Consider the following 13081-nt stretch of genomic DNA (forward strand, 5'->3'; position numbering starts at 1 on the left):
GAACTCACTGGCATCTCATCCAAAGTCCCCCCTTGTATTCTGGGAAATGCAGTTCATCATATTTTCATGAACTCACTGGCATCTCATCCAAAGTCCCCCCTTGTATTCTGGGAAATGCAGTTCATCATATTTTCATGAACTCACTGGTAGGGCTGTGTTATCACAATGTGCGTTTTCCAGAATGCAGTGAAGCATTTTTGCTGAGATGCCAGTGGTTTGCTCCCCCTCCTCACCCCAGGTCTGACTACGTTTTCAGCTGGGTGGGGATACACTCATTTGCATAAGTCTCCATCTCTTCTGTGATGGCACAGACGAGGCACAATGTCAGACATCTGTTGCCCTGATGGCGTCTTAAACTTCAGATGCACTAGGGGTCAGATGTACTAAGCATTATTTTGGTCACAGACTCTCCAATTCTGGGTTTGTGACCACAAAAATGCTTTTTTGCAATGTACGAAACCCATTTTATGAGTCGGTAACTTTTTACCAACTTCTACTATGGGTTTGGAAATAGATAAGGAATTGCTATTTGGCACAGGGCAGTGGAAACACCAGGGTGTGAAAATTGTGATTCCTTTTTTAAAGAAGGGAGTCAAATGTAGGTTTGGGAGGGTTGAATCCATCCCAGATTTTCAAGAGAACCAGTGAAAATTAATACACTCCATTTAGATTCATATAATTAACGGGTAATTAATTGATGAACAAAACAAGTTGCCTGCAAAGAGTTTTTAGGAGCCTGCTGCAGGGTGTGGGGGCTGCTGAACCCCTAGACTGCCCTGTCCTATTCCACCCCAAGCATCTTTGGTTTTATAACTCCTGCCTTGTCCCTTTGTCAGTGCTTTCCGACCTTTCTCCGTTTTCTGCCCTTGTCACTCTTCCTCCGGGTCAAAGTTGAAAAGTTAAGTTAGCAAGATGAAGACAGAGGGCCAGCCCCTACTGGTTGACCCTCTCTTGGTCTTACTAACTTAGCCTATCCAAAGCCACTTGATTTGATGCCATACACCTGCCAGGCATCCTTCTACCCAGAAAGTGACCAAAAGACATCCAGTTGTCCTGGACAAGCAGTTCTTCCTTCACCCCACTGTGTCTCTTGCATGTTTGCACAGGTACACGTCATAGACTTTAACAGATCAAGCAACCCTTCTTATTAGAGTAGTTAAGAACATTTCAGGCTTTTAGTGCATATGGTGAACCCCAAACAAACAGATTTTCCACATTGACAAAAAACAGGGTTTTATGGTGAAGGTAAACCTTTTTCCCATATCGAAAATATTGTTCCACACGGAGAAAGAAGTTTCATCTACGACAACTTGTGAAAATATGGAGGCATTTAGGATATGTCTGTAGCCAATGCGCATGCACTTTTTTCCTACCAAGGCCCTCATTATCATTAGAAATGTTCCTGATTTTGTGCAGTAATTTTCCCAGGCACATTTCACTTACTAAAATCAGAACACAAATGGCCACAATGTGGGGAAAAGGTGCAAACGTCAGTGCAGAATCAATTATTTCTGCATATATTCTCCTTTCCTCCCTCATGATGGAATTTTATGGAATTTCACTCACCCCACAGTATTGGGAATTGGGAATAATGAGTGTGCTGTTGCCTCATGGGGAGTTTCTCCAAACTTGTAGTCTTGGCCTAAATACGAGTGTGTAAATCCGGTATGGAACACCATTGGAAATTACTGTGAGTACCCACAAAGTCATGGCTTTTTGGGTGTTCGCCCCTTTCCCGGGGCCCTTCCACCCACGCCCCTCTGCTCCTCCTGGGAACACACATTTTCCTACCTGATCCTGAATTTGCAGCTGCTACAAATCCGTGCAGCAGGCCTCTGCTGAGTTTGTAAATGTGCACAGAGCCAGTTTATTTCAAATGCCAATTTTGTACACAGTGATGTAGCTTGCAAAATGTTTTATAGATCAGGTAGTTTAAAATAAACATTTTTGTATCAAAATAAGGGGTAAAGCAACCCTGCTTTCTTAGTGTTTTCTATTATAGACAAGAATAGTAAATTGGTTCCAAGCTATTTTAGCCAAAGCAATGGAGACTGCAGCATTCCCTCGAGAAAGACTCCACACTAAAAGTAGCTAAGATCTGTCTGTTTATTTTCTGCTGGATGACTCAAGAGGTTTGATATAATCAACACAACTCATACGCCATTGCAATCCAGCCTGAAGCTGGTCCACGCAGTGCCACTATGCAACCGAAACATAGCTGTGGGGTTATAATTAATCTCCAGACCTTATCACAGTAGTTCTAGTCACCACTTGGGTAAAACATATACAGTAAAATTACTTGAAAAATAATACATTAGATGCAACATAAATTGTTGCACACATTGTGCTAGACGCGCTGCTTACCGTTATCTTCATATACCATACAATTTCAGACCCTTTGCCATATATATTCTAAATATACGTTTCATATAGTGCCTTATTTTAAATTTGAATCCATACGAGTGCCTGCATCAATTAATCAATCAATCAATATTTGTAAAGCGCGGCTACTCACCCGTGAGGGTCTCAAGGCGCTGGCATGGCTTCAGACTAACATTTGCTTAACCAGCTATTCAATTGCCTCTACCTTGAATCTGCACCCCCTTTTGTTTGCCACTCCCTTCCTAACCCCGATCTGTTTCTTTGTGCTTCAGATGAGCCACCCCGGAAGTCCCTCGAAGTCTCACCCTGTAGGTTACTCGAAAATATGGTCTAATTTGTTCTTGTTTCTTAGCAGGTTTGAGTGCAGCTGGAGAGCTTGAAAAACTTTATCATTGTGCATTGCACAGAAAGGGGGGAACAGATGTAATATTTATCAATGTTATCACATTACATTATTGCATCACACTTGAGGCATTTCACATCTCATTTTAACAATTTTACATATATCATTTTAATGATTTAACTTGTCAAAGTTCACATTCTGCAAAATCATATAGCCATCGTGTTATTGAAACAAAAAATTTGAAATGTTCGTATAAAAATTCCTGTGGGTACCACTGTTTAGAAGTAACTTAGATGTTGAGATTAATGTATTTACTGTTTTGGATGAAACTTAGGTATACAATTTAATTTTACTGAAAGATAATTATTTTGCTGTTGTTTATTACACACTTTCTTGTAAAGTTTTTCAATGTTTGCGTAAATGTTTTTGGGGTCTTTTATGGTACCGGTTAAACCCAGAGACTGGCCATGCATGTGCTTAGTATATATCTAAAATTTAGGTTTAAATCCTAGCTGGGCTGTGGCATATATCAGCAGTACCATTTGTTGTGCTATGACCAGCAGATCTCTCAACAAGCTTATGGAGCCCACATTAATCTTAAAATCACTGAAATGGCACTTAATCCTTGTAGAGCCCTTGTAATCTGTGCCCACTCAATGGTTTAACTCTTTTTATTGAGAATATGTTATGCCCACTTTAGAGTGTGGGATGTGTAGGTTGTGTTATTTTGGTTAGTGATTTCTGGGACTCAAATTGTACAAAATACCATATGTCAAGGGCAGTTCGGATACCTCTTGGCCAACAAAACTGTACAAAAGTCTTGCATAGTTAACATATCTGTCATTAGCATGTCTGTAAAGATTAAGGGCCTGAATTAGAACTTGGCGGATGGATTACTCCGATATCCTGTCCGCTTTATTACAATCCCATAGGATCGTAATACAGCGGACGGGATATCTGTCACGTTTGTGACGGAGTATTCCCCTCCGCCAAGTTCTAAATCAGGCCCTAAGTTTCAGGAGTTTTCTGAAGAGCAAATAGTTTATTTTTGCTGTGAAGGACGGGTTAATAGTGTTCGAATGTACGGAGCTTCTGTATTTTGACTGCTTGAACTTACGCTGGTGGATCAGGATTCCAAGCGCTGGCTGAATGAAGGTTCGTAGTTGTTTATACGTTGAATGACTTGCTTCTTTCCAGAGCTGTATCCCATTATATTGAGTAATAGACTACTGTCCACCCATGATATAGACTTCACAATAGTGACTACTGTACTATCGTGACAGTAAGTGTATACGGGTAAGTCTATATTTACTATTCTGAGCTCCACATCTACATTCTTCGAAGATATATATGTTGTCAAGGTACGTACACATGGACTTAAGAATCGCAACTCTAGACTTGCCTACGTCTTTTACATTTTTATGGTAGTCAGAATTATGGAGTCTATATTGTGGCAAGACAATGTTTACAATCTTACCTTATTTCAGAAGACCCGGTGCACAAAGGAGGAGATTTTAAGCTGAATCTAAGGCGTGAATAGGATCTAGCGATGCGCTTCAAAGGCAGAATTTGTACGGTGTTGATTTTTCATATTGAGCTGCTTCGTCAGACCCATTTTCTTCTTGTGGTAGATGGTCAATCCCTTTTTAGGTGTCCGGCATTGAATACATTACCGCAGTCGAGGAATGCCATGAAAGGCACTGGTAACCCCTTGTAGCGGTTAGTATGCAAGAACGGTACAAACTTTCCCAATAAGGAAAGTTGGACATTGATTTCCTTCACCACTGTACTTTTTTGTAGGTCAGATGTCAGGCACCAATCCAAAGCTTTCCCTTGTTCTTTAATTTTTGCCCCACTCAGCCAGCCCCCATCCTATCAACAGATTATGGCAACAGAAGAGAAACATTATGAGAATCGTACAAGAGAAAGGACTTTCATAATGATGGCCTTGGTGGAAACACCCAAGTTTCTATTCTTTTATCACCATGACAACTAGCCTGTTTTGTGTGTAATGTGTTTTGTGTCAAGATTAACATTCAGTATTTTAGGCATTATAGTAGAGCACTCAATCCAACATTTGTCACTAGTTCTCTATACAGCACTCAGCGTGCTAGAATACAACTAATGCAAATGTTCGGGAGTGGGGATTTCGATAGACGATCTTCGTGGACCTGGCACCCACTTCAGCCACTTACATAAAAATCTGAGCATCCTATTGGGTGTGGATTTAGTCCTGTCCCAGCAAGTGGCATCACTGTGGCATCAGGGAATGAGGCCGGCTTCTACTTGCTGAAAAATTTACATTTGTTTCCCTTACTTCTCACCTAAATAGCAATAATCCTTGACCTTCCCAGGTTCAGTAATCTAAATCCATTATGCATATCGCATATGGAAAGACATCTGAACGTGGCATGTTTTACTTCTAGGTCTTTGTTCATATCACAGTTTCACACCAGCTATTCCATACTTGCACCATCGGTATAAGAAAGGACTACCTTTGTCTCATCATGTCTTATTCACCACACAGACCACAACCAGAAGCACACATTTCCGGCAGATGACTTCCAGTATTATGCCCATGCTAGTCAGTTCCACTCATCCTTGGCCATGCAGATCTGCCTTCCTGGGATTCTGGAAGAGACAATCCAAGGGTCAGCCCATCCTTACTGCTCCCCACTTACATTACAAACCATCTCCTGTTGGAACTAGAACCTAGCACCACTCTGTTTCCATATTTTAAGCATAATCCAGTCTAGTTCCTCTCATGATCCAATCTAACTACCCAACTTCAAGAGCTAGTACTGGAAGGGAATCCCAGTGTCATATGTGTGTTCAGTAAATACCAATAAACACCTTTGATACAATGAATAATATAACATTTCCATATCTTCATTTTGCAGCCATGTACCCCTTTACAGTAATTCAAATGTCTATATAAAGTAGTGAATGGTCCTCTATTTGTTGTTGTAACCATTTTTCAGCTTTAATTAGCAAACAAGAATTAGAAATATTTGTATGTTGAGATCATACCACTAATTTTGCCTACTACATTTTAGTTGACGATGCATTGGGTTTCCTGCCAACATTTGGACCTTGTTTCGTGAACCTATATGGAAGTCCGAGGGAATTTACTGGCTTTCCGGATCCATATGATGAGCTCAACTTTGGAAAGGTAAGACCATATTTTACTAGGAAAATTATTATAATACATTGTATTTTTGTTTAACACTTTGAACCAGACTTCTGCTGGTTCTAAGCATTGTAAACAACCTGTGTTACTGTTACCTAATTTAGTAGAAATACACCTTTCAAGCAGTGAAAGGTGGAAGGCTTTGTGATGATGCAGAGATCAAACAAGGGGCTGGCAAGTTGCAATATATGTCAGCAGCGAGTGCTCATTTGTCAGAGGCATCTTCTGGCAGAGTATTCCCCTCATCTTTACTACTTGTGTTCTAAGAGAACATTATAGTACAAGGTTACATACATGAGCTGAAGTACCTAGGCTGTTTAAGATCAAATAATGGAAATATCAAAGCAGAATGGTTATTCTTGAAAAGGTCTGTGAAAAATTGGCAAATGTAGACTTAAGAAACTTTATAAAGTTTTTAAAAGCAAGCTAGAGGTGGGGAAAATTCAGCGCAATTATGTATTACAAAAACTAAGGGCCAGATGTATCAAGCTCCCGGTTTGCATTTCCTAAATAGCGAATTTTAAGAAATCGCTATTTAGAGAGTTGCTAAATGGGATGTATGAAATTTGCGATTCGGTAATAGCGATTTCTTAAATCTTACCGAATCACAATTAGAGAATGGGACTCCATTGATCCCAGTGGGCCTTTAGGCCAGTAGGTGCAAATAATTTTGCATTTCCCAATTTGCAAATTCCAGTTGGGAATTCGCAAATTAGGTAATGCAAACCCCAGGGGGCTGGGGGCCTAAGGCCCCCTCTGATGCACCCCAAAAAAATATTTGCGGACATGTGAACCACACACATTCCCTAGGGGCATGTGTGAGTTACATGTCATTTTTAAAAATGAATTTTTTTTTTCCTAAATGCCCAATTCTCATTTAGGAAATGCTTGATACATGTGCTTTGGGAATCGCAAATAGGGATTCTCTATTTGCGATTTCGTATTTAGAGAATTGCAATTTGTGATTCTGTAAATGGGGTCGTAATTTTAAGGAATCACTATATTTACGATTCCTTAAAATTGCACAGCGAATACCTTTCATACATCTTGAAAGGCATTTTTGCATTTGCAAACTGACAAAGTTTGCGATTCGCACCGTTTGTGAATGCAAAATTGCTTGATACATCTGGCCCTAAAAGGGATATTTACCTGAAAATAAGCATTTGCAGGAAAACACTACACCCTCCCTCTCAAAAAAAAAAAAAATGAGTAGCAAATTTAACTTGTAGTAAATGGTAATAATCCAGAGATATAATGCTGTGCTTGGAATAGTAAAACACCTTTGTTGATTTTCCAACTTGGTGTGGATAGCAGCAGCTAATTCGGTGCTCAAAGACTTTGCCACAAAATGACAAAAGGCTTTGTCTCTTTTCTAGCACTGAATAGATAGACTTGTGCTAATATTGTGCTTCAAAACATCTGCTAGAAAAACAGATATTTGAGTAGGGCCCAGTGATAAAGTGGATTATTATTTGGAGGGGCAGTTGCCCACCCCAAGGAATAAAAAGACTCCTTGTTAGGATGAACCCTTAAAATCACTAAATGAACCTGAACTCAACCCACTGGTAGCTATGACACAGAGCAGACAGGCTTAACTTGTGGTAAAGTGTTTATACAGTACCAAAATAGTAGCAAAGTCAAAACACTAAACAATAAAAATCCCAACACGAATGCGCAAAATAGATTAAGATATAAAAAGCAAAATACCACCAAAATGACAAAAATCCAGTGAGAGGACTGGATTTATGAATTGTTAAATTTTAAGTACAAATAGCACCAGAAAACACAATGCCTCAATGCTATTAAATGGTCCTTGTAGACCGGTACCTACCAACCACAACAAAGCCCTGGTCAGATTCGCCAAGTGGATTGTTCTCAGTGAAAAGTTTGGAAGTCAAAAAGTTTGGAAAAGTTTCTAAGTCTCACTTCAGAAAGGCACTGTGTCACTTTTTTGAAGAAAAGTGTTGACATTTCTTTGAAGTCAGAAGGCAGGATAAGACTTTGTCACTTTTTATCAAGAAAAATTCCCCCAACATAGGCAGCTGTTGAAGATGTCGTTCAAGAGCTCTGGATTTTTGGAGATTTCTTGTTGAAAAATGTCTACAGGCCTGATCTAAATATTGGTGGACGAGTTACTCCGTCACAACAGTGACACATATCCCGTCTGCCGAAATCTAAGTCCCATAGGATACCATGGGATTTAGATTTTGGTTGGTGGGATATCTGTCACGGTTGTGATGGAATAACTCGTCCTCCAATATCTAAATCAGGCCCTAATCGCAGATTGGGACTTTATGTTTTTTGGCGGTGCTGGGAACTTTGAGCGGTAAAAGCTGAAACTCAGTCCGATGCTGTGAAACTGCTGATGGTATACTTTTCCCGCTGCGTCTCGCTGAAGGACTGGCATTCTGGAGGAAACGTTTTTAAAAGTTTCCAAACTTTCTTCTTCTGCCCACACAACCACATGAGTACACTTCTAAGGCTCCCAGGACATCAGGGGAGGGCACTTAGAGGTTCTCAAGGTGTCAGGCTGATGCTATCAGCAAACTCCAATTCTGGTCCAGTTGTTTCTGGTCACCTGGGCACTGCAAGGAAAAGCCCTCTTGCAGATTGTTGTATCCCTGTAGCCACAAAGACGGTCAGGCAACTGAACCTAGAGTCCATTTCTTTCTCTTGGGTACATGAAGGACCAGGTCCAGTCTTTCATTGCTCCACTCTGGTCACAGACAGCAGGTCCAATTGCGTTATGATCTTCTGCAGGTCCGGTAATTGTTCTGAGAAGGTTTTCTGGGGATTCCACATTTATGCTTGGCAGCAGCTAGCAGGTAGAGGTGACTCCTGGGCACTTCCTATCCAATGAGGTAAACGTTCCCAGGGTTAACCCTACCAATGTTTTCAGCAGTTCATGTTTGCCCCACTGCAAACAATCTCACAGTGCCTCTCACTCTCAAAATCCAAGATGGGCAAACCTTTCTCCCCTTGTGCAGACCCTGTGTGCCCACCTAGAGGTGTGGCCAGAGTAAAGAACATTCCCTTCTCTGTGGTCACTCAAACCCAGTTCTGGGCGTAGCTTTCCTCCTATTGGGTTTGGTGTCAGCCTGAATATGGGGACAAAGGCTGGGCCTTTCACGTGTCAACTAACATTTGCATGTGACAGGGCAGGCCCCTTTGCAGTGGTAGTTGCTATTAATGACAACTGATGGAAGGATGTGGGGGGCGGGTAAATAACAAAAAAATGAAATAAAAAAGTATTCACCTGCCTCTGCCGGCCACCGTCTCAATGTTCTTCTAATCTGGTCCCAACTCCCAATTACCCAAGGGCTGGTGCACACTGCACAGTCTTCCAGACGCCAATCAAGATGCTGCTGTCTTGCTGGTACTACTGTTTACCAGTATGGAGCAGTGCCGTGATTCACCTGAGTGGGCTGGTTTAACGCTTTCTCAGGACCTGGGAGCCTGTGCCTCTTCTTCACCCGGCTGCACAGCACAGCTCGGGTGGAGAGTTCTAAGTGCACCTGTCGGTTTGTCTGTCCTTAGACAGTCGGCCAAACTGACATGTGCACTTACAGTGCGCAATACTCCTTTTCCTCCTGCTGTCATCATGGCCCCGCCCTGCCCTAGATCGGCTGGCTCTAGCACCGTAGGAAAAATAAAATGATCATAAAATATTTTTATTATCATTTTCTTTTTCACGTTTCCTTGTGATGGCTCTCAGCAGGGGGAGCGACGGTCCTCCGCCATAACGGAAGAGATGCCACTGACCCTTTGAAGTTAACTAAGTTCCTGGGTCCACCTTAACTAGTCTTCCTGCAGGGGGAAGAAAACACCTCCCACACTCAGGCCACGGTCTCTGCCCTAGGAGCAGTTCTTACACCTGATTCAAAACAAGTGCTGGTAGGGCAATGAATCGAGAGCTAATTCAAATTAGCCTCTGTAGCTTCAGGCAGGGTAAAGGTATCTTTCTAAAATGTACATTTCCAATATATTTAATAAAAAACTAACTTCACCATTAAATTGGCTTTTATTAAATATAAAAATTAGTCTATGACTAGAGTCTGTAGCTACCATAAGTAGACAGTTATAGAGTGAAGTATATTATCTATACTTTGACTTTTCCTATGTGCTAGTTACAGTCTGGCTAGTGACATTGGGCCAGATGTATCAAGCCTCTTTGCATTCGCAAACGGTGCGAATACCCGTTTGTGAATGCAAAAGTGCCTTTCAGTATTTATGAAAGGCATTTGCAAAGCAAATTTAAGGATTCGCTAAAATAGCGATTCCTTAAAATTGCGACCCCGTTTAGAGAATCGCAAATTGAGATTCTCTAAATAAGAAATCGCAAATAAGGAATCCTTATTTGCGATTTCTAAACCACATGTATCAAGCTTTTCCTTAATGGGAATTGGGCATTAAGGAATCGCTATTACCACCAAGTTGAACTTGGTGGTAACTATGTCTAAATTTTTTAAATGCATTAAAAATGCATTTTCAAAATTGACATGTAACGCACATATGCCCCTTTGGCATGTGTGCGCCTTACACGCCCTTAAAAAACTTCTTGGGGTGCAGCAGAGGTGGCCTTAGGCCCCCAGCACCCTGGGATTTGCAGTTCCCAAATTTGCGAATTCCAGTTAGGAATTCGCAATTTGGGAAATGCAAAATATTCGCAAATATGGGCCGACAGGCCCATAAGTGCGAATGGGGCCGGTATCGCAATTTGCGATTCGGTAACAGCATTTGCGATTTTTAAGAAATCGCTATTACCGAATCGCAAATATGATACATTGCATTTTGCAAATCAGAAATAGCGATTTCTTAAAAATCACTATTTTCGAATCGCAAATGCCTTTTTTGTTACATCTGGGCCATTGTGTTTTGGGCCTAGTCACTTCGAATGCCATTTCTAATGTCACACATGTTCCAATTTTAAATATTATGCACCCTACCTTGTAAGCAGCAATGTTCTCTTAGGGGTGATTTATTTAATTAATATTTAAAATCATCTTTTCCTGCCTGCCAAGAGGTGATTTTGACAGGTCTGTGCAGCAGGGTTCACTTTGCTGCTGGCAGGCTATGCAGGATAGGCCTGAAGCCATGTTTTCACTGTCACTCTGGAGGATGGCACAGTAGGGGCTGCAGCCCGCAAGTGGCATTTAAATTTCCATGGCACAAGTGTATTTCTACACCATATACTATTGCCTTACAAGAAAGATAAATGTGCCAATCAGGTTCTAAGCCAATTTCAAAATGTTTTATGGGTCACAGGATGTACACGGGGCACTAAATAGCAGACTTATAGGTTAGCAGCAAGTGAGTCCCCTAATAAATAAAAAACTGGGGGAGACTATCTAAAAAGGGATCTCTGTGAAATAGCCTTGGTTCTCCATGCTTCATGTGTTTGGTGGTCTGAAGGTACACTGAGATGTTTTGGAATATGGAGCAACATGTCTGTGTTTAATGGCTTTGCAATGGGCTAGAGCAGAGGTCAGGCTTGGGGGGCTTAATTGATCCCACGAGGGTAGATAGGCACTAGCCAAGAGAAGCATCGCGCTAATAACAATGCTTTGTTTTTAGTGAAAAAAGTGTGTCAGTCAGCAAATGGGTGATTACTAACATCTTTTGTCATTGAAATTCTGGTTGGGAGTAGGTGCCGAAGGGCCCCAAACTCAGTACGCAGAGGATCACACTGTGAGTTTGTTTACACTTGAGAAAGACGTGGCTGACCAAAATAGTAAGTTGGCAATTATGTATTTGATTGCATTTTTATAAAGAAAAACTAAACATAACTGCAGTGTTTAAATGTGTTTGAGCATATTTAAACATTGCCAATCTTATAGAATAAAATAGTGTGAAAAAATATGTTCATTCTGAGGGCCCAATCAATTTATTTTTACACTGGGAGAGTGAGGGCTGATGCATTAAAAAGTTTGAAGACCAGTGGGATAGAGTGTTATGCTTGCATGTTCCTCTGCAGGACACTTTCTAAAAGATGCAGGATATTAACGGAATAATTACTTTCTTCTCTTTCTGGCATCTTGTAGGGAGAAGGTGTTGCCTACCGCGGCAGGATCCTACTGGAACTGGAAACCAAGCTGGTGGAGCATACTGAGCAGAAGGTGGAGGACATTCCCTCGGATGACATTCTACGAGTTGAGGTAAACGGAAATGTGTTTGGACAACTGGCTATCCAAAACAATGCATGTTAACTAGGTTTTGTAGACATGATGTTCATAACTTAACCAATATTCACCCAAATGTTGGTCACGTTCAGAAGTCCAACTGTGGGAAAAGAAGTATAAGAAAATCTACAAAATTCTTTAAAAGCTAAGCAAAAGAAAGAAAATTAAAGATAGATGCAGGATTGCCATTTACAAGTGCTAAAACATCTTTTGCTTCTGAAGTGGCCCATCTTCATCCAGAATTACATCATTCTCAATGTTCTACTTTCAATACTACAAGTAGGTTCAGTCCTACCTATTATCTGTCTGTTATCTACTATTAAATTGTTCTCTAATATTTAAATGTTGTCCTTCAACTCCTCTTTGAAGCCATTTAACTTATAGAAATCTATTTATCATTGATGGAAAAAGTAAAATATGAATTATCTATCAAGCTACTTCCCAAAATATAGTCATTCGCATTAAGTCATTGACTCAGTACATTGAAAATGTATCAAAATGCAATGTTCCTGAAAAGGACATAATCAGCAAGTGTCATGCTATCATTGTTACATTTTCTATCATATTGCATCCTTGTTACAAACCTAGGCACTGCAAAAACCGTGACTATTTTGGGGTTTAGGTTAGATATTTTTAAAATGTTTAAAAGTGAAAGTCCATTTGTTTTGATGTTGCTTACTAACAGAATGCAGCAAACATCTAAGCATTCTAGGTTTACAGGTAGGCTGTGTAGGAGGCTGGACTGGCTTATAGTGAGTACCAAGGGGTACTTACACCTTGCACCAGGCCCAGGTATCCCTTATTAGTGTAGAGGGGTGTCTAGCAGCTTAGGCTGATAGAAAAGGTAGCTTAGCAGAGCAGCTTAGGCTGAACTAGGAGACGGGTGAAGCTCCTACAGTACCACTAGTGTCATATGCACAATATCATAAGAAAACACAATACACAGATATACTAAAAATAAAGGTACTTTATTTTTATGACAATATG

At 40.7% G+C, this 13081-nt stretch overlaps 1 protein-coding gene across 10 annotated transcripts in view; it reads left to right on the forward strand.

Annotated features, from left to right (window-relative positions):
- DYSF (dysferlin) overlaps window positions 1–13081 on the forward strand; it is a 794684-nt gene that overhangs the window by 378637 nt on the left and 402966 nt on the right. For 6 of the 10 annotated variants that reach the window (XM_069205579.1, XM_069205578.1, XM_069205580.1 and 3 more), the window contains exons 17-19: window positions 2655–2690; window positions 5782–5897; window positions 11957–12070. In XM_069205579.1, the coding sequence (XP_069061680.1) occupies window positions 2655–2690; window positions 5782–5897; window positions 11957–12070 (266 nt within the window). The remainder of the gene's footprint in view (window positions 1–2654; window positions 2691–5781; window positions 5898–11956; window positions 12071–13081) is intronic. The other 4 variants (XM_069205583.1, XM_069205587.1, XM_069205582.1 and 1 more) reach the window with 1 other exon arrangement.

Source organism: Pleurodeles waltl, chromosome 1_2, assembly GCF_031143425.1.
Source record: "Pleurodeles waltl isolate 20211129_DDA chromosome 1_2, aPleWal1.hap1.20221129, whole genome shotgun sequence".
Classification (NCBI taxonomy): domain Eukaryota; kingdom Metazoa; phylum Chordata; class Amphibia; order Caudata; family Salamandridae; genus Pleurodeles; species Pleurodeles waltl.